The sequence below is a fragment of the Patiria miniata genome, unplaced genomic scaffold (assembly GCF_015706575.1).
Source record: "Patiria miniata isolate m_02_andy unplaced genomic scaffold, ASM1570657v1 HiC_scaffold_27, whole genome shotgun sequence".
Taxonomy (NCBI): domain Eukaryota; kingdom Metazoa; phylum Echinodermata; class Asteroidea; order Valvatida; family Asterinidae; genus Patiria; species Patiria miniata.
Window position 1 is genome coordinate 3701315 of NW_024037066.1, and position 25743 is coordinate 3727057.

The following is a 25743-nucleotide window of genomic DNA, read 5'->3' on the forward strand; positions in this document are numbered from 1 at the left end:
TTGACATTTTGAGGTTCTTTCTTTGGCGTGTTTTGAGGCTAGCAAAGTTTAATAAGTCCACAGCTCACAAGTCAGGTTTCAGGTTTATTTATTTCCACAGTATTAATCCAAAAAAAGTTAATCATAGAAAGTAATATATAAATAAATAAATAAATGGATATATAAATATGCAATTAACGAACAAGTGATACTGCACAAGTCCTCACAAGTCATCACAAAGACGTCCCGTCCCAAGACGTTCTCTTGTCACTCTTCCTCCCCAGTTTAACACTTGTGAGCAAACGTGTGAACTGACTTGTGATTTACTTGTTACCAGACTTGAGGTGAACCCGACTACAGAACTGATAAAAACAATAAACACATACTTAAATAGACTGGTAGTTAAAGGTATAGAGTACATCATTTGCAGCGATCAAAAAAGTACCTGACAAAATTATAGTTGAAAAGCATACTTGGTTTAAAGATGGTTATGGTACTAAACTCCCTGGAAATCTTTCGTTCTGGCATGCTGTCATTTGGAAGTAGATCTTTGGAAATTTAAGTTAGTAGTTCATTTTTAATTTTGCGAAGCTGTGAATAAGCGTTGACAACATGCCCACGCTTGGGCGGTTGCTATGATTCATCAATTCAGCGTGTGACATCACGTTGCTGCATTTGGTTGAATGAAAAAGTGTCCCGGATGCTGAATTTGGGCACGATTCAAAACATGACTCGGCAACTTTTCAATTGAAATCGAGATTCAAAAATATTGTTTTCTTGGAATATATAGCATTCACTAAGCTAAAACTTCATCAGGTCAGTTGTTAAGCACCCTTATTTAGATTTGAGCACTCTTGTTGCTTCAAACAAACAAACAAAATCACAAAATGACAAATTATGTACTCTACCTTTCATTATATTAAGAAATCAGCTTGTAGTGTTTCTAATTGTCCACTTACAAGGAACCACATAATTTCACTGACCATATCTTTTGAATATTTGTTTTGACAGTGTCACCGTCCATTGACGGACCGGCGTTCACCGAGCACTCGGTCACCGAGGAAGACCAGATCACTCTATCATGCGAGGTCACTGGTATCCCGCCTCCTGTCATACGTTGGATCCATAACAGTCAGGAGATCACCGGCAACGGTTTCCATTACAACATCCTACCCAGCGGCTCGCTGCAGATACCGGTAGTCCGTCGCGAGGACCAGGGATTGTATGTCTGCTTTGCGGATAACGGAGTCGGTATTGCTCAGATACAACGATATCTTGAGGTCAAAGGTACGATGTGAAATTTTGGAAACATTCGTCAAATTTTGACACAGCTGGAAATGAAGTATAATGAGCTACTCAAAACTAAATTATTTTTTTTAAGTTGGTCATTTTCTAATGTTTCAGAACATTTGGATGTTATTCAGAATGATATTTAGAGAAATAATTGTTATGAATTACATGAACACCACACTGTTTTAGCATATTCAGTCAATATTTCAATTTTTTGCACCGGTTTCTCCAAAATGAGTAGCTGAGAACAAAACAAACCATTTTTAACTTATATTTTGGAACTTTAAAGTGACATCTTGGTGTTAATCCAAGATTTGGGCAATTTCAGAATTTTTTTTTTTTAAATGTCATATTTAGCACAGTCTAATTTCTTTAGTTTCCTTTTCATATCCTCCTTAATGAAAATATTCCAAGAAAGTTGAATTCCTTCTTGTTTTCTTGCCATGTCTCCTCCCTTAGTTCCCCCGAGCCCCAGACCTCGTCAACCCACAGACTTGTCCGTCAATCTCGGTAACGTTGCTCGTCTCTCCTGCATCGTCGATGCCTTCCCTCCTCCTGTCATCACCTGGGAGAAAGACGGAGAACCCATCGATACCTCAAGACGTCTGGCCATTGAAGATGACGGCACTCTGGTCATTGAGCAAGTACAAGTAAGTCCCCAGCGCCGCCCCAAATTGCCCTGCCTGTTACTCCCTATACTTCATCAAACCACTTTATGGTTAGATGAAATCATCAGGAAATCAAGACAATGTACTACAATGTAATACAATGTAAAACAATGTAATACAATGTACTACATTGTACTACAATGTAATACAATGTAGTACAAGTACTAATGGGTTAATACATCCTCGATGTTTGAAATTTGCACCTGGTTCGGACTGGCATCCCAGAGTCGCACTGAACCAAAGATTTGAATTAAAAAAATGAGAGGTTTTTTTTATATTATTAATATTATTATTTATTTCTGGTAACGAAACCAAGGATCCCTAAAAGCGCACTCTAGCTCGCAAGCCTGAAGAAACCTATAGAGAGAAGACAATGAGAAGAAAATACAGTTTTAGAGGTGGGAGGAAAAACCCCAGAAGAATATTCTGGGGAAAACCACGGAATCAGGCAGGGACTGAAAACCCAATCCACATATTGGCCCAGGCGGGATTCGAACCCGGGTCACAGCGGTGGAAGGCGAGGAAAGTACCGCTATGCCAACCTGACTCCCCTGAAACTGTAGGAACACCTTCCTGCACTAGTTGTTGAAAGATTGACTTTTTTCAGTAATTCAAATAAACTCAGGGACATGGTCAGTGGAAATTAATACGTAAAGTTTTGTCTGTCTGAAACCAAAATCCATGTGGTACGACTACAGTGTTAGTCTTCCAAATGTTGGTTCGATTCCAAATTATTTTGTTCTATTCGGTACACATAAAAATGAATTTGGGTACCCAATGGACAGCCATTAAAATTGAAAATACTTACAAGAGAGCAAAGATGGATCGTAGTTTTTCTCAACATTCCTAACATTTTAAAATACATGTGTGATAAACAAAAGTAAAATCTGAACATTATTTTGTCTTGCAGGAAAGTGATAGCGGTCAATACGTCTGCACAGCTACCAACGTGGTGGGACACGCAACAAGAACAGTTGTACTGGCCATACATGGTGAGCCAGTCAAGATTGCGTTGTTGTTACTAGAATAATGGCAGTGGTTAGGAAAAGGGGAGAACGTAAAACCATTCCAATTTGTGGAACTTGTTTCATAATTTGACATTCAGGTCATTCTATCAATTAAGGGTCTAAAGTGTGACATTTCTTCCGTTCCCGTTACCTTGGTACTTTGTAATTTGCCATTCAAGTATATTTTCATTTATCTCATTTCATTTCTTATTTTTGCAGGATTGAAAAAAAAACAATAAGAAAGATTTCAAACTATTTTTTTGCTTGTTGGGTAGACAGTTTGCTATTCACATTCACTGCATTAAGGAGGACATCGGAATTATTAAACCATAGATGTCAGATATAACAGGGACAGGAAAAAAGTGGACTCGAAATTTAAAGAGTGACCCATTTAACATTTGCGTTCTGTTGTGAAAACTTGCCTAAGCATTGGATGTAATTCCTTTTCTACAATTTTGATTGTCTTGAAACAACTAGTCCACATTTTGTCATACAGCCATCCCGACATTTTGCCGCAAGACGAAATACCGTGCCTCATATTCACTCCCTCTTCTCTAATGTTATTTTTCTGCGTCAGTCGGTCCACGTTTCGTCAGTTTCCCCAACGACATTGAGCTGGGCACCAGGGATCGGTTAGAGCTGGTCTGCGAGGCCCAGGGTTACCCTCCTCCAGACATCTCCTGGTACATCAACGGAACGAAGACAGTCAGTAAGTACATGGAGGGCTTTGGAAGATCTGGCACAGACTTTCGGAAATGTCAAAAACAATTTCTGCACAGTCACAACATTCTTTGACATAGCCTTGTTCACATAATTTGCACCAAAGACCATTTTTTTTCTGTTGGGACAGATACAGTGTTACATCTTTTCAGTTTTACATGAATCTTTTTTACAAATTTGTATTAAAAAATATTGTTTGACATAATGAAGTTACTTTGGCTTCACTAATAGGGTCAAAGTTTATTTTCTCCATGAATATAGAACGATTTGAAAATTTGTTATGAATATGGAATGATATGTAAATTCCTCATGAATATTCTATGTTAGGCCCGCCCACCATCAACGGCAGAAGCACCTATGTGATTGACAACATCAGCAAGAAGGACGAAGGAACGTACAAATGCTCAGCCGACAACCAGCTGGGAAGCCGCACCGCGACGGCGTATGTTACCGTCAGAGGTTAGCATTTAACCCAAATATTTGACGGAAACTGTTTTCATTTGAATAAAAAAGATGAAAATATGTATGTCTGTTTAGAATATCAGGTTTCTGTCCATGAGTTGAACTTGAAAGCAGAAACATTGACAAATGTTAGATTTATTGGTATGGCAGTGGTTTGGTATCCTTGAGATCAGGTTCGAATCCTGTTTGAGTCAAATTGGAAAAAAGTACCGAGGATTTTAGCTTTATATTATGATTTCCATCCACAAAGTTGAACTGCTGAGGAAAGACATTCACAGAGTCTTTCCATTACTACCAACAATATAGAGCTTGATAGCTCAGTTGGTAGAGCACCATACTTAATTCTGGAGCTTGCAGGTTCGAATCCAAACATCAGTTTTCTTTGTTCAACCAAATCACGTGAATCCCAATGAGTCCAATTAACATTCTAAACCCAGAATCTGTTTTTTCTCGTTGAAATCCTGACACTCATTTATGTCTCTCCCTCCTAGTTCCACCGAGTATTTCCGTGTCTACAGATGATAAGGATGTCCGCGTGGGCGACATCACCGTCTTAGATTGTGCCTCGGCAGGCGACCCACCACCTGAAGTGGTCTGGCTGAAGGGGAACAAGGTCGTCAGTTACGATAACCGGGTCCAGAAAGCTCCAAACGGTTCACTTATCATCTATAGAACACGGGTTAGTTTTGTAGAGTAAAAAAGGGAATTGAATATCGGTCTGTAATTAGGCATTAGTAAAAGTCTGTTTAGGTTTTGTTGATCAACAATTTAAACTGTGGATCTGACGTGTGTTTTGGTCTTAACGGACAACTGCTTCATGACTCCACTAACCATTTAGTCAACTGCTAAACTGACAGTCCATCGATTAAACTATTGAGCAGTTGACTAAAGCATTTATTGGACATGGGATTTTGAGAGACTAAATATTCAGATAAGGAACTGTTCAATCGATTGGTTAAGAAGTATTAATAAACTTCCTATTCAGTATCTTGTCAACCAGTTAACTACAACAGTCTACAACAGTCAATTCGGGCGATTCACAATGCAGTGCGCCACCAAGAGTTTGCCATGGAGAGTCTATTTTTCAAGTTTACGGTCGACACAACATGAACAATTTGAATGAGTGTCAGTAGACAACTTGAGCTAATTTGTTATAGATTTGGGCAAAGCGTTCTGCCGCCTAACAAAAAACACCATATTGATAAAAAGAAAAGAAAAGGGCAAACAGATACTCGAATCATACGCTTACGAAACTACTGACCGGAAAAACTAACAATTTCAAATGTCCCGCGCTGCGAATTTGTCGACCATCTCCCACAATGCATTGGGAAAAATGAACTCTCCGTGGCAAACTCTTGGTGGCGCACTGCATTGTGAATCGCCCGAATTGACAAACCAACAACTTGACTAGCTAACTCACTTCAACTGCAAGCTACCACGGATCTTGCAAAAGATCCTATACAGGCAGATGGGCTTTGCCACAGGCATCCTGAGCTGCCGGCAAGCCGTCTGGTGCTGTGGGAACCGACTCACGGGGCGAAGCTGAGGGGAGGACAGAGGACAAGTTATGTCGGTGTCCTGATAGGAATGCTGGGGCGGACACCACGGCAGAGCTGGCTGCCTGCATAAGAAATAAGTGAGACTGGAGTCGCCGTAGGAGATCCCACCTGTGGGCGACATAATGATAAACTGACCAGGGCCCAATGTCAAGGAGTCGCTAAGCAGATAATATTGCCGAGTACCAGCCACAAGTAGTACATATTGCATGGCATATTCACCGGTAACCTGTTTGTACTAAGCATTACTTATTGATGCTCAGTGGTTTTTTTGTGCTTGTCTTTCTGTTGTGTCTGTTTAGGCTCAGGATGCTGGTCAGTACATTTGCCGAGTCTACAACAGGTTTGGGAGCGACACTGTCGCAGCACTCATAGCTGTGCAAAGTAAGTTAGATATCCACTGTGGAGTAATTACCAAAGATAAAATATCAACTTAGCAAAGATATGCGGTAAGCAGAAAAAATTCGAACCTGCAGACAAGAGAACGTGCGGCTGGGCGCTAAGAAATCAGTTCAGACAATTTGTCCTTTGGCCGGAAATTCACTCACAGCTTGAAGCTCTTGTATCATTGCTCAGGTAGGCAGAACTGATGTAAGGGTGTGCATTTACGGCTAGCATGGGAAGCCGGTATCCGATTGAAAAAAACATGGGTACCAGGGTACCCGTTAAAGAAACCAACCCCAAAATTTAAAACTCGGAAGCTGCTGTACAGATTGTTCATAAAGGTCTGCACGATAAAACTACAACGGTACGTCAATACAGCAACATACAAGTGTGTACAGTGAGCTCAATACATGTAGCTTTGAGGTGTAAATTGCATTTTCGCAAGCGTCATAAACATGAATCTGTTTTGTTTTTCCACAAATGACATTCAAAACCAATTTAGGTTTTGCCCTTCACCGACATATAAACACTGTGTACTCAGTGTGTTACCTCCCGAGTGAAAGTTGGAAAAAATCACTCGGGTGGGACTCGAACCCATGACCTCCTGCTTTCTAGTGCAGACATCTTACCACTCGACCACTGAGCTAACGGGATCGATGCAAAATTCCATCTTATGAATAGACATTCAAAACCTTTTCTTTTTTTCATAGTCTTAGTAGTTACCAAGTAATACTTAAAGTTGGGTACGGGTACCCGATTCCATAATCTGGAACCGGCTCCTGATATCAGAGGTCGGGTACTCGGGTACCCGGCTCCGATGCACAGCCTTTAAAGCTACAGTCCATCATTTGTAATTTGTGCATTTTGTTCGTTTGAAGCAAAATCTAATGAAGGATACTGAGCAACTAACCTGATGAAGTTTCAGCTAAGCTTCAGCTGTACATTCCGAGAAAAACAGCATTCTAAGATCTCAATTTCAAATCAAAAGTTACTAAATCATGTTTTGAATTGTTTTGAATTGCAGCTATACGCGACGTCGCGCACTGATCCGACGAATTATAACAACCGCGCGCGCGTGTGCGTCGTTCCAATACTTGTGCGCGCTGCGCTGAATAACAAACGAACTACTAATTTAAATTTTCCTACGGTGCTTCTTAAGAATCACTGTTGGAAATGCCTTCTTTCGTTGATTACTTCAAAATGACAACTTCCCAGAAAGAATAATTTCACAGGGAGTTTAGTCTCCTTACTTTCTTTCAACCAAGGTTGTTTTTCAGCAATAATTACGCCAGTTACTTTTTGGATGGCTGCAAATGATGGACTATAGCTTTAAATAAACTGATGTATGAACACTATTTATAACCTTCAAGATTGTCCATTAAACTAAGGCCTTTAAGTCCAAACAGTCGAGGTTGTGAACAATTTGAATTGGTTGTTTTTCCAGGGAAACCAACGTTCGTGGTTGAGCCCATGAACACCACATCTGACCAGGGCTCCACGGTCAAACTGGACTGTCTAGTAGAAGGAGAACCCAAACCGTCGGTCAGTTGGCTCAAGGATGGCTACTTAGTGGCCAGTCAAGGAATATCCATCTTGCCCAATAAGACATTGCTTATTGTGGCTGCTAAGCGTGAAGATACCGGTCGCTACGTGTGTCAAGCAACTAACTCTTTGGGTCCGCAATCGGTGGCTGTGTTTGTGACGATCAGAGGTAGGTGAAATTTTTTATTTTGCACGACTGTGTGTCTTGCTTTCGCTTGTTTTTGCAACCTTTTTGTTAAAAGTGTTAATGTAATTAAATAAGGTTGAAAACTTAGTAGGATTTTGCAAACTTCTTTGAAATTTCTAGATTTAATCCATTGAATTCTACTCTGTGATACAGCACTGATTTCATGACATTTCCAAGTTTGTCAGTTTTTGTAAATACACTTTTATTCTGATTTTTGATTATGATTTATTCTAATTTTTGTCCAATGAATTTCTTCACCTGTAATTCATGTATGAAATTCACTTGTAAGGATATCCACAAAAATGTTCATCATGGTATGAAGTTTGTCTGAACTGTTTACATAGTACAATTTGGCAATTGTGAAAGTAACTGAGGCTTATCTCTACAATGGAATTGTTTTCTGGGACATAAACATTAAATTGAAAAAACAACAACAAATAGAATGAATCTTTAACGAAAGTAGATATATAAGTCTTTGTTTTAGCATGATTATTGCATTTTTAGCAGAATTTTGATGCAAGGCTGGTGTGACTATTATTAATTTGTGTGTAATGTTTGAGCTTGGCTGAATTCGATGTATGATGGCATTGTGTGTAATTTGTATCAGTAGTGTGTTCTATAGAATTGTGTTTGTTTATCTTTTTGTTTTTTTACTGCATCGTGATGTATGTTGGTATTGTTAGTTCAGAATATTTTCAGTCTGTCTGTTTGTTTGTTACTCATTCCCCGTCTGCATGTTTGTCCGTTATTCAGACTGTCATTGTGCAAGTCTGATGTTTAGCTGTCCACCTTGTTTGTTGTCTGTCTGTTTGTCAACCTTTGCCAATCTTGTTGTTCAGATTTTGTCTCTGTTACTAGTTTGGTAGTTCATCTTCTGGTCTGTTTGTTGGTCACCTTGTCCTCATTTTAATGTCTGTATGTTCATACTGTGTTTCTTTTTGTCAGTAGTTTGCCTGTCTATCTTTGTATTCATGTTTGTTTGTTTATTTGTTTGTCACCCCGACTCAGTGTTTGTACTTGTTCACTCTGGCCCAATCTGTTTGTTCAGTCTGTGTTTCTGTTTGTACGTAGTTTAACTGTTTGTCTTTTTGTTGCCCATCTGTCTGTTTGTCACTGTCCCCATTTGTTCTCAATGTCTGTCCGTCCTTCATGTCTGCCTGTGCCTTGCCGTGTTGTACATCGCCTCCATTTTGACGTTATTTTCTTAGTGCATGGACAGTTTTCGGAATGGGAGCCTTGGGGCGAGTGTAGTAAAACGTGCGGTGAGGGTGCGTACCAACGACGTACCAGACAATGCAACAATCCAGCCCCGGCCAATAACGGTAGACAGTGTTCAGGGCCGTCAACCGATAACAGAGACTGTAGCCTCCCAATGTGTCCTAGTAAGTCCCGGCCAACAAAACTCTTCAACCAAACTCACTTCCTACTACAAGATATTCAAAAAAGTCCTAAATTTCCCTTATACAGAGAACCCTTGTATTAATTCCCTGCACTTTCTCGTTTCAAGCACTTCACAATTTTTGTTCTAATAGTTCCTAAAGATTTTAATTTTTCCCTCCCTATAATATGTCTGACAAAAGTCTACCTCCAACCAAACTCATATCCTCCTCGATATTAGGAGATAATCTTGACAATTTCCTAAATTCCCAAAAAGAGATTCCATGTTTTCATTCTTTCTTTCATGTATCTCGCACTTCACAATTTACTTTCCAATAATTTCAGAATGATTTTAATTTCCAACCTCCCAGAGAATATGTCTGCCAAAAGTCACTTCCTGTTAGATGATAACTCACAGAAATTCTCAAAAATCCCTTTTAAATTCAACTTTTAATTCCTTGCACTTTTTGCATCAAACACTTCACACTATCCAGGGTGGTAAAAAAAAAAACGTAACCTCATACTTCCACTATTCAGAGACTTACACTACATTGGAGTGCCACTATACCGAACACTGCTATACCGAACATTCGGCTATACCAAACATCATCCTTGGCTCCCAGTTTTTGTGTACAAAACATACCGATCTTTGTTGTTGAAAAAATTCAGTAGATTTTCATATAAACTTTATAGCAATTTCTTAATAGAATTTTACTTAAAATTTAGAGGTACAGTTTAAGAAACAGTTTTATACATCGAAACGGCAAAAAAGGGGTAAATGAATAAACACTTAACAAATCCAGTCAAAAGAGGGCGCACTTCAATTAGGGCACAAGAGGGTGCTGTTTCAAAGGACAAACTCCATTTTAATCACCAGCGGCTCAAAATCGCTATACCGAACATTTCTGTGGATCCCGCAATGTTCCTTATAGCGGCGTTCCACTGTATTGATAAATATATAGATAGGAAATTTTGTTGGAAGGGAATGATACCAAGAACTCCTGATTCGGTCCAGTAGTTCTGATTCCAGAGCCATTTTTGTGAACCAAAGTTAGGGGCTCTAATAAGGACTATTGCAGACAGTGAACAAATAGATTATCTTAACCCCTGACTTTGGTTCAAAAAATGGCGCTGCAATCAAAACTACTGAACCCGTGAATCAGGAGTTCTTGGTATCATTTTCCTTCTAACAAAATGTCCTAGCCATACGTATCAATGGTTTAGGTCCCTGGATATTGGAAATATGAGGTTGCGTGGTTTGTTTTACCACCCTGTATGACCTGTCTGCCAAAACTCAACCTTCAACCAAACTTACACAATAAATAATTTCCAGAAAATCCTGTAAAATAAATAATCTTGCACTCTCTTGCATTGCAGACTTAATATTGTTCATCTCAACCCCACGTAACTATTGTCAACCGGTATTGATCCCACATGTTGTCCCTCACCATATCCCCCTGATTCCTGAATGACTCTTTCCTGAATGATTTTAATTTCATTTACCAATTAAATATTCAAAACCACTTCTTTCAACGGAAGTAACAAAAAACCTCAAAACTCCAATACTTCAGAATCCATATTTGTTTACTCAATAACTCTCAACTTAAAATAAAAATCTCTCCTTAAGAATAATTTTCATGTTATGCATGAGTAGCAGATTCAATGTAACAGCTTTTACTGACCCACTAAAATACTCAATCAAAGGATGCCTGTTCCCAACCCCTGACCCTTCTACTAATCAGCCTATTAATCCTCTTTGCATGGACTTGTTTTAGAAGAGCTCAGATACTAACGTAATGTGGAGTCTAACCACGCTTGACAGTGGAACGTTACACGGCATTGAAGCCTGTACCTCTTGTTTGGACGTACTGGTCAGTAATGATCACGGTAAACTAGAATTTCAAAGTCTTCGACTTGGTAGATATTTGTTTTGATCAGAAAATATAACAAATCGACATGTGTTTTCATTCTTTAATTCAAAGTTGTGCTCAGCTTTTAAATCTGAAATATTATGATGAAACTTTAGATTGCAACTTCCACAAGTTGTATTTGATATAAGACATGTTTATAATGAAAATTTGGCTGAAACTTCACCTGTAAAACGAGTGTGATGTTTGGCAGTTGCAATTTGTTTTTTGTTTTTTTCATGTGTAAAGTAAAATTTCCTTTTAAACAAAAAAGAAAAAGAAAAATTTAACATGATTTTGAAATCTTGTGAACAATTTTAATCTATGAAATGAATCTCCATCAGTTATTTAACTGCCTGGCCATCTTATAAAAATAAAAATAAAAAAACATGATGGTTTATATCTCACCAGATTTATTTTGTTATTAACACCTTTTCCTCCTCCTTAATAAAACTTCTTTCCACAGTCGATGGTGGATGGAGCAGTTGGCAACCGTGGGGTGAGTGTTCAGTCACATGCGGTAGCGGGATTCGAACCCGGGTACGTTACTGTGATAACCCACCACCACAGTACAACGGACGAGGGTGCGATGGGGCGCCGAGCCAACAAGCCGAGTGCGTCGTGAGGAACTGCCCAGGTAAGAATTGTGCCCGATTGAGAATCAGTTCTCTAAACAATTTTTTATGCTATTTTCCTTTGTATGCTAGATATCGTGGCCAAAGTTACTTTGTGAAACTCTATGCTTGTTTATAATCCATCAGAAATTATTAACATATTTTTTTTCTTCAAAAATCATGATAAAAATCTTTCAATTGTGTTTTGTCCCTTTGACAATGAATTTGAAAGTTATTCATAAGATGAATTTGCGTCGGGGTGATGTAAACCAGTATTAGGTTTTGCTCTTCACCGACGTGTAAACACTGTCAGTGTTTATGCGTCAGTGAAGGGCAAAAACCTAATATTAATTTGAAAGTTACCTTACTAGGCTGTAGAAGTACCCAAAAGATCTGCTGATCTTCAGATAAAAAGTCCTCTTTTCTCTAGCTGTACAACTAGAATTCAATACCAAAATTGTTACTATTAATAACCCATGATGTCACCACCTTGTAGTGGATGGGAAGTACGGCCCATGGACTAACTGGCAGCCGTGTAGTGCGACATGCGGCAACGGTGAGCAGATCCGAACCAGACAGTGTAACAACCCGCCGCCTTCCAACTTTGGCCGTGATTGCTTGGGACCGGCCGAGCACAAGAGAATGTGTTCAGAGAGGGACTGCCCAGGTAGGAATTGGGTATGGTTTCAGGGGGTTACAAAACTTGGGCTCTGTTTTCTGGCGTTGGCTTTGTCTCCTGCCCAAGATTCATAAGAATTCTGCTAGCTTCATGACCAACGAAAGCACATCAGGCATTGGCCATGTGTGAGAGTTTATGTGGACTGCTCTGGAGTCTGTCAAGTCCGGGAAGTGAAATCATGAATATGGGGATGAAGCCAAGATTTTGTGAACATCTTTTAATTCTGGATGTACATAAACAGAGACGGAACAGTTTTTCTTCTGCATGGCTAATTTTATTGGCTGGTGAGCACATACTGGGCCAATTTCTTGGCTCTGCTTACCACAGAATTCCATGCTTACCACCACAAATTTTGTGCTAGCAGAAAAATTCTGTGCTAACCTATAAGTAAAACTTCCTCGCTAACGCGTGAAATACGCTTACTGTAAGCACGGAATTTTCTGGTAAAGTAAGCAGGGATTCTTCGGTAACGGTAAGCAGAGCCAAGAAATTGGGCCCTGCTTAGCACTGGAATGTTTTGGCTAAGCAGAAACAGGTGATACCAACCAAAGCACCATATGATAGGACAGGTGCACAGCTGCTTTTGGCTTACTGAGACTAATTGCTAAGCATTGTGTCTGTTGAATAATAACATTGCACACCACATTCGAAGTCTAAAAAGAATACTAATACAGACAAAAGCAATTATTGAAATGGAAAACAAGTTGTTCTCATTTGTGCGTATTAGATGAACTAAAACAATTAAATTGCGATTACTTATCCTCACTGTTACTTGATTTTACAGGTACAGTTTTGCAGTGTGATTAAATATAAACTAAAAAAACTAAAGATGTCGAGACAAAATTCTGATGTTTGAGGCAAAAAAAGGAATATTGTGTTGAGCAAAAAAATTAATGTTTTTGTTGTTCTGTTAGTTGATGGGCGTTGGAACAACTGGTCACCATGGACGACCTGCTCACGTTCCTGCAACGGGGGACTGCGGACGAGATCCCGTACCTGCCAGGCACCGCAGAACAACGGCCGAGAATGTGCGGGGAATAACATCGAACAAGACATTTGCAATGTTGAACGCTGCCCAAGTAAGCATCAGAATTTCAAGCTATTTCCAAAATTCCAGAGGTTGGATTTTCGTTGACCGCAGACTCAACAGCAGTGATTTTCTATTGCACTTCCTGATATATTTTGAGCCATCCCCCAATTTTGTTTTTATTGAAACAGTTGGTATAGCCTCAGTACAGACCTCCACTCAAGATTTCTTTGTATCTTTTAAATGAACTGCAAAAAGCTTGCAATAGAAATATCATCTAATGTGACCCACTTTTAAAGAGAAGTGCTGTTTTGAAAAGAATCGTAGGTTTTAAGAGATGAAATAATTTTTGGAAGCGTGTTATTTGTTTTATTTCAGTCTTTAACCCATGAGCTCCTGTACTGAATTGTATTACATTGTATTAATTTATTCACTGATGTATCCATAAAACCATAGTAGGCTCGGGTAGTTTGGGCAGTATAGGGAGTATTAGGCAGGGCAGTTTGGGGCGGTACTGGCTCTAAAGGCATACAGCGCAACTCTGATTTTTGTCATAGCTGTTCAGAACGTAACAGATATATTCAATTATTTCCTGACACAGTTGCCCAAGCCAGATATTTTTTTTGGGGGGGGGGGGTTGGGTCGGTTCGGTTCAGGTCAGTTTTTGCTTGAATTTTTGTCAGGTCGGGTCAGATTTGGGGAGTTCAGATTGGTTTCAGTTTGGATTCAGTTTATATCTATAATGTTTCGGGTCGGTTGGCCTGGTCAACCTGACCTGATGCACAACATTAATCTATAGTATTCTTGACCTTTAACCTCTTGTAGTCCATGGTAACTGGTCCCCCTGGGAGGCCTGGACCAGCTGTAGTGCATCATGCGATGGTGGGCGCCAGTATCGATTCCGTTCCTGTTCGCGTCCTGCTCCTCAGTACAATGGCAGACGCTGCCCCGGCAAGGCTCAAGAAGTTAGAACTTGTAACCAGGAGGAATGCAGACGTAAGAATATGTTTTATTTGATGGGGTTTTTTTTGGTATTAAAAAGTATCAATTTGGTGGTCAGTTTTTTTTACGCGTTCAATCCATACATCCATATGGTGGAGAATGTTCCTCTATTTTTTTGTGAGCCATTCAGCGACTGTTTTACATACGGTCCAAAGATTTACATTTTTAAAATTTAATCAATATGTTTTGTGTCACTTTGCTTCCAAATCAAGTTGAATATGAATACAAATTTATTTTCAAGCTTATTTTCAAAGTTTTTTTTTTCAAACTTCTTTGTGACAATTTCTTCATTGTCAGCAAATGTGATATACATTAATAGAACTTTTGCAAGAAAACAGGGCTGTATGAAAACAGGAATTTCTTTATAATTCAAGTAAGAACAAAGTAAGAAAATGTTAATCATGGTAACCATTGCAAGGCCACCACTAGGCAACATTACAAAGAATAATGACTTGTGACTTTCTTTCAGCAGGTCACATACATCAGAACTTTGTCTTTACATTATTGGCTAGCTTTTTTTGTTTGTACTTGCAGGAAATGGTAACTGGAGTCCATGGTCTGCCTGGGGTCCCTGTTCACAGACATGCGGCGATAGCGAGAGCGTCAGAGAACATACATGCGACAATCCGGCCCCTGCTAATGGCGGTCTGCCGTGTGTTGGTCCTCGGACACAAATAAGGAAGTGTAACGTCCCGTCTTGCATAGGTAAGAACTACCAGAACTGGATGTGATAAATTTTTGCAATCAATCATGCTTTTGAACAAGTACTCCCTCAACGTTTACAAAGGGAGATTTTGGGGAGACCAGTGGGAGGGATTCTTAAAGCTAGAGTCCATCATTTGCAGCCATCCGAAAAGTAACTGGCGTAATAATTGTTGAAAAACAAACTTGGTTGAAAGATAGTAAGGGGACTAAACTCCCTGTGAAATTATTCTTTCTGGCAAGCTGTCATTTTGAAGTAATCAACGAAAGAAGGCCTTTCCAACTGTGCGTCTTAAGACGCACCGTAGGAAAATTTAAATTAGTAGTTCGTTTTGTTATTCGGCGAAGCGCGCGCAAGCATTGGCACGACGCACACGCGCGCGCGGTTGCTATAATTCGTCGGATCAGTGTCGCGTATAGCTGCAATTCAAAACAATTCAAAACATGATTCAGTAACTTTTGATTTGAAACTGAGATCCTAGAATGCTGTTTTTCTCGGAATATACAGCTGAAGCTTAGCTGAAACTTCATCAGGTTAGTTGTTCAGTATCCTTCATTAGATTTTGAACACTTTTGTTGCTTCAAACGAACAAAATGCACAAATTACAAATGATGGACTATATCTTTAAACACATTGCCGACGTCACCCGACGCTCATGCATACATGCCATGGGTTTGTGCATATGTTCAGATAAAAATTACTTGTGCAAACTTCCTGCCAAACGCACACGAACCAGTGTTCGAAACAATATTCTTTGTGGTGTCAGAAGTGGGATTCAAACCAAAGAGATTGGCCTCTGACTAAAACCATTGATGATGTCTTTTATTTTGTTCAGGAGGACCGATCCAGGCTGTCGCCGACGTCTCTGGTAACATCAACGGGGAGCAGTTTGGCACGACTCTGCTCATCGCTAACGTGTCGTCTGAGACCAGAGGCTACAGTCTGGTCTCGGCAAGGATGTACAACATACCAGGCACTGTGGGTGAGTAGACTGCGCCAACCGTTTCATTTTGTTTAGAAATTCAGAATTTAAACATTTAGAAATGCAATGTAAAATAATCTAGTAGTGGTGCTGTTGAGTATAAATTATGAAATCATGGGCTTTATTCACGAGTTGGAAATTTTTGTCGAGTTCCCTCAATGTATTTCATTAATTCCAAAATTGAAGATTTCACCTAACGTTCAATTCAGTATGGCCGACTTAAGAATAAGGCCCATTAGATTGGTATTGAGCATGCCCAGATGAGTTAAAGACACTACATAATTCCTACTCAAAAATGCTCCAAAAAGTTTTAGCCATTATCTCCACACTATTACAAATTTGGAAGGAAGTGGAATTATTAATTGTCCAATCATGTTTTCTTTTCAGCTAGCTTCTGATTATCCCACAACATTAATTCCCATTGTCTCTATTTACTGCCCTCTTCCTCATCGGACCAATAGTGAAATTCCACAATTTCCATGGCAACCTTTTTTCATCAGTGATCCTCCTTTTCGTTTCCCAGGTTACGCTCTTCGCTATCTGATCTCCCTGATCTCCCCTATCTACTGGACCAGCGCCTACGAACTCGGCGATGCGATCAACGGCTACACGCTCACCAAGGGAACATTTGAACGAGAAACGGAAGTTGTCTTCGGATCAGGTACGTGGCTTTTACTGTCAAACAATTTTATTTAAAAAAGGAGCACACAGAAAAACGTGGCTGAGAGAATCTAGCTGTATTTGTTGAGATGGGAAATTTTCCAAAGAGTCTTCTAACGCTTTCAGAGAAACAGGTTTTGGTTTTGCTGGCAGTGTTAATCAGGTTATTAGAGTTCAACAAGTAACAAGGGTTTTACTTTTTGTGAGAGCGGAACTTAAGACTGGTTCGCACTTCAAACGAAAGCAAAGCGAAATACATGTCGTCAACAATGGTGGACGCGCTGTGAATTTATTGCTAACATCACAAATTTTGACGTCACAAAGTATCAACCGGACGTAAGTGTTCCCCAAAACTTAAAATGTCCATGGACCACGGCACCAATATACAGGAGGTTGTGGGTTCCAGTCTCAGCAGAGTAAAGTCCAGTTCAGGTGAATTTCAGGGGTTAAGCCAATTTATTTGGGTAACGGCAACTTTTATAAATTATGAAACAACATTTGTTGCTAATTATGAAATTATTTGCTTTTGTCACAGCATCTCTCAAATCACTGAAAACACTTCTGATGATGAACAGTGGGTTGGCCAAATTTTCTGTATAAATTAATGGTATTTGCAATTGTGAGAACCATGGATTAATTATTTTTTTCTCCACTGACAGGAGAAACGATGCAAATCCAATATCGGGTGACTGGGGTAGACGCTGACGGCATCCTCAGACTCAGCGTAGTCGTCAGCGGCGAGGTTCCCGAGTTCTACGAAGACGACGAAGTCATCTTCTTCCCTTACGACGAGGACTACATCCAGACCGGTCCCGGCGAGATCTTTGCTCAGTCCACTCGGGTCTTTACAGTGAATGGTATTCCAATCCCTTACGCCTGGAAGCATCTGATAAATTATGACCAGGCCGGTGTTAGCATGCCGTTCTTGGTGGAGACATTGAAGGCGAGAGGACTGCAGGGCACCTTTAACCCTCTGGAGCAAATGATGGAGTACGGCGTGCAGGTCTCCATACAAGAAGGTCAGTTTGTCATTCTCATTAGTTAAAGGTGCACTCCTCATTCTACTTTCGAGTTTCACCTCATAAAATAGGTTTTTTTTTCAGTTACTATTTTCTTAGCAGCATAAAAGTTATACACTTTTGAATTAGACTTCGAATGAAAAAAATCCACGGACGTTTAGTTATTGAATTATTTCTTCACAAAATTTGAATTAGTGGAGGCCAACCATTTTCAAAAGTTTGTTAAATTGCAATATTTTTTGTATCCTCTGTCATCAAGACAATCTTATCTCTTATAAAACATATCTAAGTTTATTTTTTAAAAAAATCCTTGAAATGAGTGCATCTAGTAGGTCATTTAGGTTATTAATCGTTATTGTTTTTAATTAAATTTGACGCTCCTTTGCAGGAAGCCCCAGTAATCAGTGTCCTCAAGGATTCTACTTTGACCAATCAGGTCCTTACTGCAGAGGTAAACATCTTCACAATTCCAATTTGTCTAGAATAATTGATACTTCAAAATGAATGTTTTTCCCAGTTGGCCTTTAAGGGTCCGTGGACTGAACCGTTCAACCCTAATATTGACGTATATGTAAATTGTCTTTCAACTCCTGTTTTGGTTTTGTCATGACTGAGAGACGTGGTGTACAAACTTAGTACAAACTTATTTTAAACCTGATTAAGACTTGATCACATTCTTAAACCCAGGTATCATTTTGATGAGTGTGCCAGTCGTAGTCCTTAATTTCATTCACTTACGAACTGAATGGACAGAGAATGGCACTTTGTGACTGTTTAAAAGATCTTTTTGGAAGCAAGAACACGATGTGCACACACACAAGATCACTGTTTATGCATGTGTGGCACAAAATACATACAACTGATTTGTCAAAGGGCCCATGTAATGTAATTGAAAATGCACCTTTTTGTCCTTAACCTTTTCATTTTGCCATTTTCAAGGATGTTTTGGTGCCTTTTTGGTTTTAATGCTAATATAAATTCCATATTCGTGAGCAAAAGAGTGACGTCATTTCAGGCAGAAACCTAAATGTTACAGCTTTTTCAGCACCAAAAGTTGCCAGAATTGTGGATGTTTTGCTGTCGTGAATTTTCTTGGGTGATTCGTTGTTGTGTCAGTACATGGCAGTAAGCCAATGAGCAAACTTTTCTCACAAATGTTTTCAATGAGCAAAGTTTTGGTTTCAAAATTTGAACAGAAAACCCCTAAGCTGAACAGTGTCTTCCCGAAATGACATCACAGCAACAGCGCCCCCAGTTGTCTGGAAAAACATGAACATTTGTTTTAATGTTCAAAGAAGTGCACTTTTCAGTCAAATTAACCCAAAAATAAGGATGTCAAATAGTTTTCATACATTTCAGAGGAGTAGAGAGTTGCTCCTTAGAATAATTCATCTTATGGAGCCTTTAATCACATGTGCCCAAATCTAAAGTGTCTTTGTGCGTGTGGAAGGCGTATGGCATCGATGCGCACGAATTTTCTATTTATGGTCTCTCTCAACTCTCTCTTCGTACCACTTGAAGGGGTACATGCTCAAGGTGTCCATAACATTCACTAACTGGCTGTTATATTTTTGTGTGAATTGATTTGTGCCCCCTAAGATGAGGATGAGTGTGCACAGAGTGGAACATGTCACCACCGATGTGAGAACACCCACGGTAGCTATCAGTGCTCCTGCATCAAAGGTTACAAGTTGGATCTCAACAACAGATGCACAGGTAACAAACGGACTCACTTACTCCCAAACCCTTCACCCCTTCCTCCCACCCCACCCCACCCCCCGCCCCTCCAACTCGTCAATCTCCCTTAAACCTAACCCCCTAGGCCCTTTTTGCTAGGAACCATCCTCAATCCTCCAAAAGTTTGCACTTATGTTCAAATGAAGGATACCCAGTGCCTCAATCCTTCAAAATGGTCAGACAGTCCTGCCTCAAAAATTGCATGCATCCTCAATCCTCCAAAATCATCCTCTTCAAATATCATTCATCTTCAGTTGTCCAAAATCCCCATGTGCTTCAACACCATTCATCCTCAATCCTCATGATTCTCAAACATCATTCATCCTCAATCCTCATGATTCTCAAACACCATTCATCCTCAATCCTCATGTTTCTCAAACACCATTCATCCTCAATCCTCATGTTTCTCAAACACCATTCATCCTCAATCCTCCAAAATCCACCACCAGGAGGATTTCGGAGGATTGAGGTTGGTTCGGGTTTCTGAAATTACTTAACTACTCAGTGCTAGTATCGTTTCGGTTTGCGGTAACACCATGTGGTAATAACTACTGCTTAGAAGATATTAGTTCTGAGAAGAACTTGTCCTGCTTATTATCAACTTTGCTAAGTAGTTTTTTGTGCTGATAAGAACGGTCCTGCTGTAAGTTCTAAACGAACTTGTCTTTTTAGAACTTACAGCAGGACTGTTCTTATCAGAACAAAAAACTACTTAGCAAAGTTGATAATAAGCAGGACAAGTTCTTTTCAGAACTAATATCTTCTAAGCAGTAGTAATTACCACATGGTGTAACAGCAAACCGAAACGATACCGATACCCCACCATGCAAAGCCTCAAATCTACTCAGTGCTGTTAATAAAAAATCCCCCCCCCCAAAAAAAAATTGAAGATATTTTGTCTCACTCTTTTCTTAGACATTAATGAATGTGAGGCCACGCCCAACCTCTGCTCGGCCAATCAGGACTGTCAGAACATTGCCGGGGGTCATGTCTGCTTGACCAAATGCCGAATTGGTTACCAGCGACTGCCAACGGGACTAACCTGTGACGGTGAGTTGGAATTTGATGCGCAAGAGAACCCTGGACTGAAATACTGCTGCTTGCAGGAAACGTGAGGGACGTAGTCCAAGACTTACATGTGATCGAGAAAGATTGATGAAGACTGGAAAATATCACACAAAACGTTAAGTTAAACAAATACACGCAGATGTATGTGAGAGAATAAATAACATGGTGTAATGTTAATCTTTAAATACTTGCAATCTGTTTAAAAAAAAAAGAAGTGGAAGTCAAGTAAAAACAATTCTAGTTTTGAGATTTCAGTATTAATGATAGTTTAAAAGCACTTTCTATATACAACGGTGCTAGTCTGAAAGGCATGTAGGATCTTTTGCTTTTCATGCAGTTTGTTCGTTTCCAATAATAACACCACTCAAAATCCAAAGAAGAATGTTCATAACCTGACCTGTTGAAGTTTCAGCTCAGTGGATATTACACATTTCAAGAAAACAGTGAAGAGTCATACACAACCTTATGATCACAAAACAGACTTCATCGATAGCACCCTTGATTCCAAAAAAATCAGTGAATTGACGATTGTTCAATATCACCGACATTTCTTGATTTTTTTTCTAAAATGACAGCAAGCCAGACAATAATATCACGGGGTGTTTAATATGAGTACTGACTTTAAATCAAGAAAGCTGTTACTTTTGGGATAAATGCAAATGATTGTATTATGCTTTCAACTGATGTCTTGTATTTTCTATGTAATAGAAGAAGTAAAAATGATTCCAATGTGTTTTTAATCCTCTTGAAAACATTTACGCACAATTCTCTCAAAATGCGAATAAGGGAAGCTGATGTTTACATGAAACATTCTTCTTTTGGGATGAATGCAAATGATCGTATTATGCCTTCAACTGGTCTTGTATTTCCTATGTAATAGAAGTAGCAGAAATGCCTCAAATGTGATTTTAATCCTCTTAAGGACATTTATGCACAATTCCCTCAAAGTGTGAATAAATACCAAGGGAAGCTGATGTTAAATGAAACATTCTTCTTTTGCCTCCAGATGTGAATGAGTGTGAGGAGAACGTAGGCCTGTGTGATCATCAATGTCAGAACACCTTGGGTAGCTACAGATGCAGCTGTAACCGTGGTTTTGAACCTAGAGGAAGCGCATGTGTAGGTGAGTAGACTCAACAAGATATCTCAATTCTTACCCTAAAAGTGAAGATTTTTACTTTCAATTAATGAAAATTGATCTTGTGTTCAGTCACCGAGTCAGGCAAAGTTGGAATTTGGATGCTAGTTGGCCTTTTAGGTATGTCAGATTTTTAAACAAAGTAATGGTCTAAAATAGTCATCAAGTCCGCATCTTGTGATTGTTTAGAAAATATGTGACCTGCCATAGCATAATGAGGAATAACCCACACTTTTGACTTTTCCAGTTATATACATCATGTTAAGGGGCAAATCACTGGCTTTCCAATGAAACCAAATTTATTTCTGTAGCTTACTTAATTCCAAAGACATGCCACAGGAACTTCAACAGTGTCCCGCCGAACCTCGCTCACCTCATTTTGAGGAAAAATGGCTTTGAAAAAAAAAAAAACTAATTGCGCCGCCAACGGCAGTGAAAAACTTCTTCAGTATTTCCACTTTTGGGTGTATTTTTTTTCCCAACAAAAATGTGCAGTGTGAATCTTGGATACCTTGGCTACTCAAAAATTAAAAAAAGAAAAAACAATATTGATTTTGACAATTTTTTCCCCCTAGTATATCCGACTTTAGGCGTCGATTACTCAAAACAAGTTTTTGGGGGACATTCTTCGTTTTGCCTCAGTAGGTCACATATTTGTAAAAAATAATTTATTCCGATCCTGTCAAGGTTTGTCCAATCCTTGACCAGTTGCATTAGCAGTGGTCTTCAAGATTTTCAAAATCGAGCATGTTTTTAAGGCAAATAATGCAACATGATAAATTTACAGATAATTATTTTTGAAATGTCACCATTTGCATTTTGGTGTTCTTTTCAGACATTGATGAATGTGAGCGTCCCAATGCATGTGCATCCCGAGATCAACAATGCACCAACACGCGAGGAAGCTTCACCTGTATCACGGTCTGTCAGAGTGGATTTGAACGAGCTCCAAACGGATCATGCGCTGGTAAGATTTGTCCAAAGAAACAGGAGCTACAACTATTAACACTAACAACCTTCCAATCCTAAGTACAAGTCCCAAATCTTCCAAGTTTAATATTTTTTCAGACGCCCTGGGAGGTTAGGGATAATAGAACTACCTAAAGCAGAATTAGACTTGATAGTTGCGTTGTCAGAACATCTGTGTTGTAATCCAGAGGTCGTAGGTTCAGATCCATCCTATTATATTTTCTTTGTTTAACCCTAACTCCCTAGGCATTTTTGCTAGGATGCAACCTCAATTCTGCAAAATACTCCAACTGCCTCCATGTCAAAATAGCATACAGCCTCAATCCTGCAAAATCGTCTGTTGTTTCTCGAATGTTGTCCTTAAAGGCGTGACCACTGCCTCAATCCTGCAAAATCCTGCAGAATCACTGTCAATATGTTGAGGCAGAGCCAGTGACATCCTGGAGAAGTGCAGAGGATTTCAAGTATCTGCATATAGGCGTAAATTTATGCACGGCTGAGCATAAACAACACAAGGTCTGGCCTAAAACCTTGACACAGTGCATCTTCCAAAATCAGCCACACATTTTTGCCATATAGCCTCAATCCTGCAGAATCCTCCATTTTGCAAAGAAGATTTTGGAGGATTTGGGAAGGTTAGGGTTAATCGAATTATAACCAAGAGCATCCTAAGTCAAATCACAAGTTTGATGAATTGTGATTGACTTGTGATGGACTTGTGATTAACTTGTGATTAACTTGTGATTAACTTGAGATAGACTTTTGATTGACTTGTAATGACTTGTCTATGACTAACAGTGAACCAAGATAGTTGGCTTTCTCATTTAATGAAATGTATTTCCAGGGTTTATATTCTTATTAATGAACATTTTATCCAATTTTTTCCCCTTAGATATCAACGAGTGTTCAAATCCTATTTTGAATCGTTGTTCTCGCATTCAGACCTGTCAGAACACTTACGGTGGCTACGCTTGCCTCTGTCCTAGAGGCTACAGGAGTGATCGTCAGACCAGTATATGCCTCGGTGAGATACAGCAAGCTATTCTAATAGTAACATAAAAGTATAATTCATGTTTGAAAGTTTGATCCCGTTAGTAGATTTTATTGTGAGTGTGATATTGTAATGTACAATCTTTTATTGTAAAAACAAAAAATCTGAAATAAAGGTTTTAATGCTTTAAAGAATGTCAAAAAAGTTTTGAGTGAAAGAGATTGTCTAAAATGAATTTACCAAGATTACAAAGAACATTTCAATTCATCATGATTATCATCTTATTCTCAATTATGTTCTTGCACAGAGTCTATACGGTTAATGGTTTCTTTTTTCTTTTGGTTATTATTTGATGTATTTTCTTGTGATTGTTCCTCAGATATTAACGAGTGTCACGATAGTCCCTGCAGCTACGAGTGTCGAAACACAAAAGGCAGCTACGAGTGCATCTGTCCGGAGGGCATGCTGCGGTTGATGGATCGTAAGACCTGCGTTGGCCGGGCAACGCGACCAAACACTGGCCAGTTGATTAACGAGAAGTCCTGCCCACTGGGTTACCAGCTTATCAAAAATGTGTGCACCGGTGAGTGGGTACCAGTTTGGCTAGTCAGTAGCCATAAATCAGGGCTAAAGTCGTGGTTTTACTTTATAAGTGATGAATCTTTGCAGACGAAAGGCAGCGAAACCCCCAAATTCTTGTTGGCATTTTCTCATCATGTTTAATTGTGGAATCCCTGGTTTCATTTCCAAAGCAAAATGATCGACCTTTTGTACAGAGCGCCCTCATCGAGGACAGGTTGAGTAATTTGAATTCAGTGACAATGGGCGCATTCGAGTAGCTCACCCGGATCGACTCGGGTAAAGGCAGATGGGTTAGCCATGACAGCCGGTCTAATCGAACGCTCAACCGCGGGCCATCACGATCCTCATGTGACGCTAGCCGTGGCTGTAGCCACTGACAAAACGCCCATTTCGGATTGAGTCTTAGTTTGAGATTTATTGCTTTCAATCAGTTGCATAACTCTGAACAGTTGGGCTGGAATTATAGCCTCAAAAGTCGCAATGAACCCGATAAATGATTACCTTTAGACTTCCAATAAAGTTGATGTTTGGGTCCACTTGAGATTTCCGCTGTCCGGACGCCATATTTGTCCGTTTCTTGGAATGAACAACGCATGCTAGTGACGTATTTCCACCACTGACTCTGCTCCACGAGCAGGGTCTGTGGTGGCTGACCCGGGTGAGCCCCGAGAATGACGTCAGAGCTGATCGAACAGCACGGGGCTGACTGGGTCGACCCGGGTGAGCTAAACGAACACACCCAAGGAAAGTACAACAAAGTCTACTCATGCGTATCACACAGGACCAGAGACCTGCCGTCAGTGTGGGGTCTAGTGTGATAGGGGCAAGATTTTGAAATATCCAAACATCAGGCATCCTTGGCCTCTGTCAAGCATTTCCGTCAATGACAAGCTATTTAACCGACCAATTTTTTTTTTTTTTCTTGCAGATGTGGACGAATGTCAGAAGGGACGTGAGCGAGGCCACAGTTTCTGCCAAGGGACCTGTGAGAATACCGCTGGCAGTTATCGATGCTCGTGCCCCAACGGTTACGTCATGAGTGAGGACCAGTTTAACTGTGAAGGTAAAATAACTAACATCTCTGAAGAAAAAGAATAATAAAGAATTGTCAGATTATTGGAAGAACATGGCCGGTCGGGGCAACTGTGTGTTTGTATGTGCTACTTTTACCCACTACTCCAAGTATAATTTAAGTTTTGAAGTTGAGAGATTGATTCCAATACAGTCACCAATGGAGTCCCACATTTGATGAATTTTTTGGCCAAGTGATTCAGGTACATTCTGTTTGGTTCTTGAATTTACAAGAAATTGAGCTGTTTCGAACGCCATAAAAATTGTAGTGGTCTTTTTTCTTTTTTTTTAAACGGCGAAAATATTGGTAATTATTGTTCCCAAGAAAGAACACCCCTTTGTTACCACAAATGGTGTGGTCCGCTGTTGGGAAAGCATGCCTGCATATCGCTGCTGCACTGTACCAGTATCACGTACGGCTG

At 39.7% G+C, this 25743-nt stretch overlaps 1 protein-coding gene across 2 annotated transcripts in view; it reads left to right on the top strand.

Annotated features, from left to right (window-relative positions):
- The window catches only part of LOC119734505 (hemicentin-1-like), a 97574-nt gene that overhangs the window by 67839 nt on the left and 3992 nt on the right, over nt 1–25743 (top strand). The window contains exons 42-66 of one of the 2 annotated variants that reach the window (XM_038208038.1): nt 991–1266; nt 1729–1919; nt 2848–2929; nt 3522–3653; nt 3992–4123; nt 4618–4805; nt 5985–6066; nt 7511–7777; nt 9004–9177; nt 11546–11716; nt 12190–12360; nt 13287–13451; nt 14225–14395; nt 14936–15106; nt 15940–16086; nt 16610–16747; nt 17406–17765; nt 18154–18216; nt 19365–19481; nt 20418–20552; nt 21577–21693; nt 22544–22675; nt 23570–23701; nt 24048–24251; nt 25179–25313. In XM_038208038.1, the coding sequence (XP_038063966.1) occupies nt 991–1266; nt 1729–1919; nt 2848–2929; nt 3522–3653; nt 3992–4123; nt 4618–4805; nt 5985–6066; nt 7511–7777; nt 9004–9177; nt 11546–11716; nt 12190–12360; nt 13287–13451; nt 14225–14395; nt 14936–15106; nt 15940–16086; nt 16610–16747; nt 17406–17765; nt 18154–18216; nt 19365–19481; nt 20418–20552; nt 21577–21693; nt 22544–22675; nt 23570–23701; nt 24048–24251; nt 25179–25313 (4053 nt within the window). The remainder of the gene's footprint in view (nt 1–990; nt 1267–1728; nt 1920–2847; nt 2930–3521; nt 3654–3991; nt 4124–4617; nt 4806–5984; nt 6067–7510; nt 7778–9003; nt 9178–11545; nt 11717–12189; nt 12361–13286; nt 13452–14224; nt 14396–14935; nt 15107–15939; nt 16087–16609; nt 16748–17405; nt 17766–18153; nt 18217–19364; nt 19482–20417; nt 20553–21576; nt 21694–22543; nt 22676–23569; nt 23702–24047; nt 24252–25178; nt 25314–25743) is intronic. The other variant, XM_038208039.1, reaches the window with a different exon arrangement.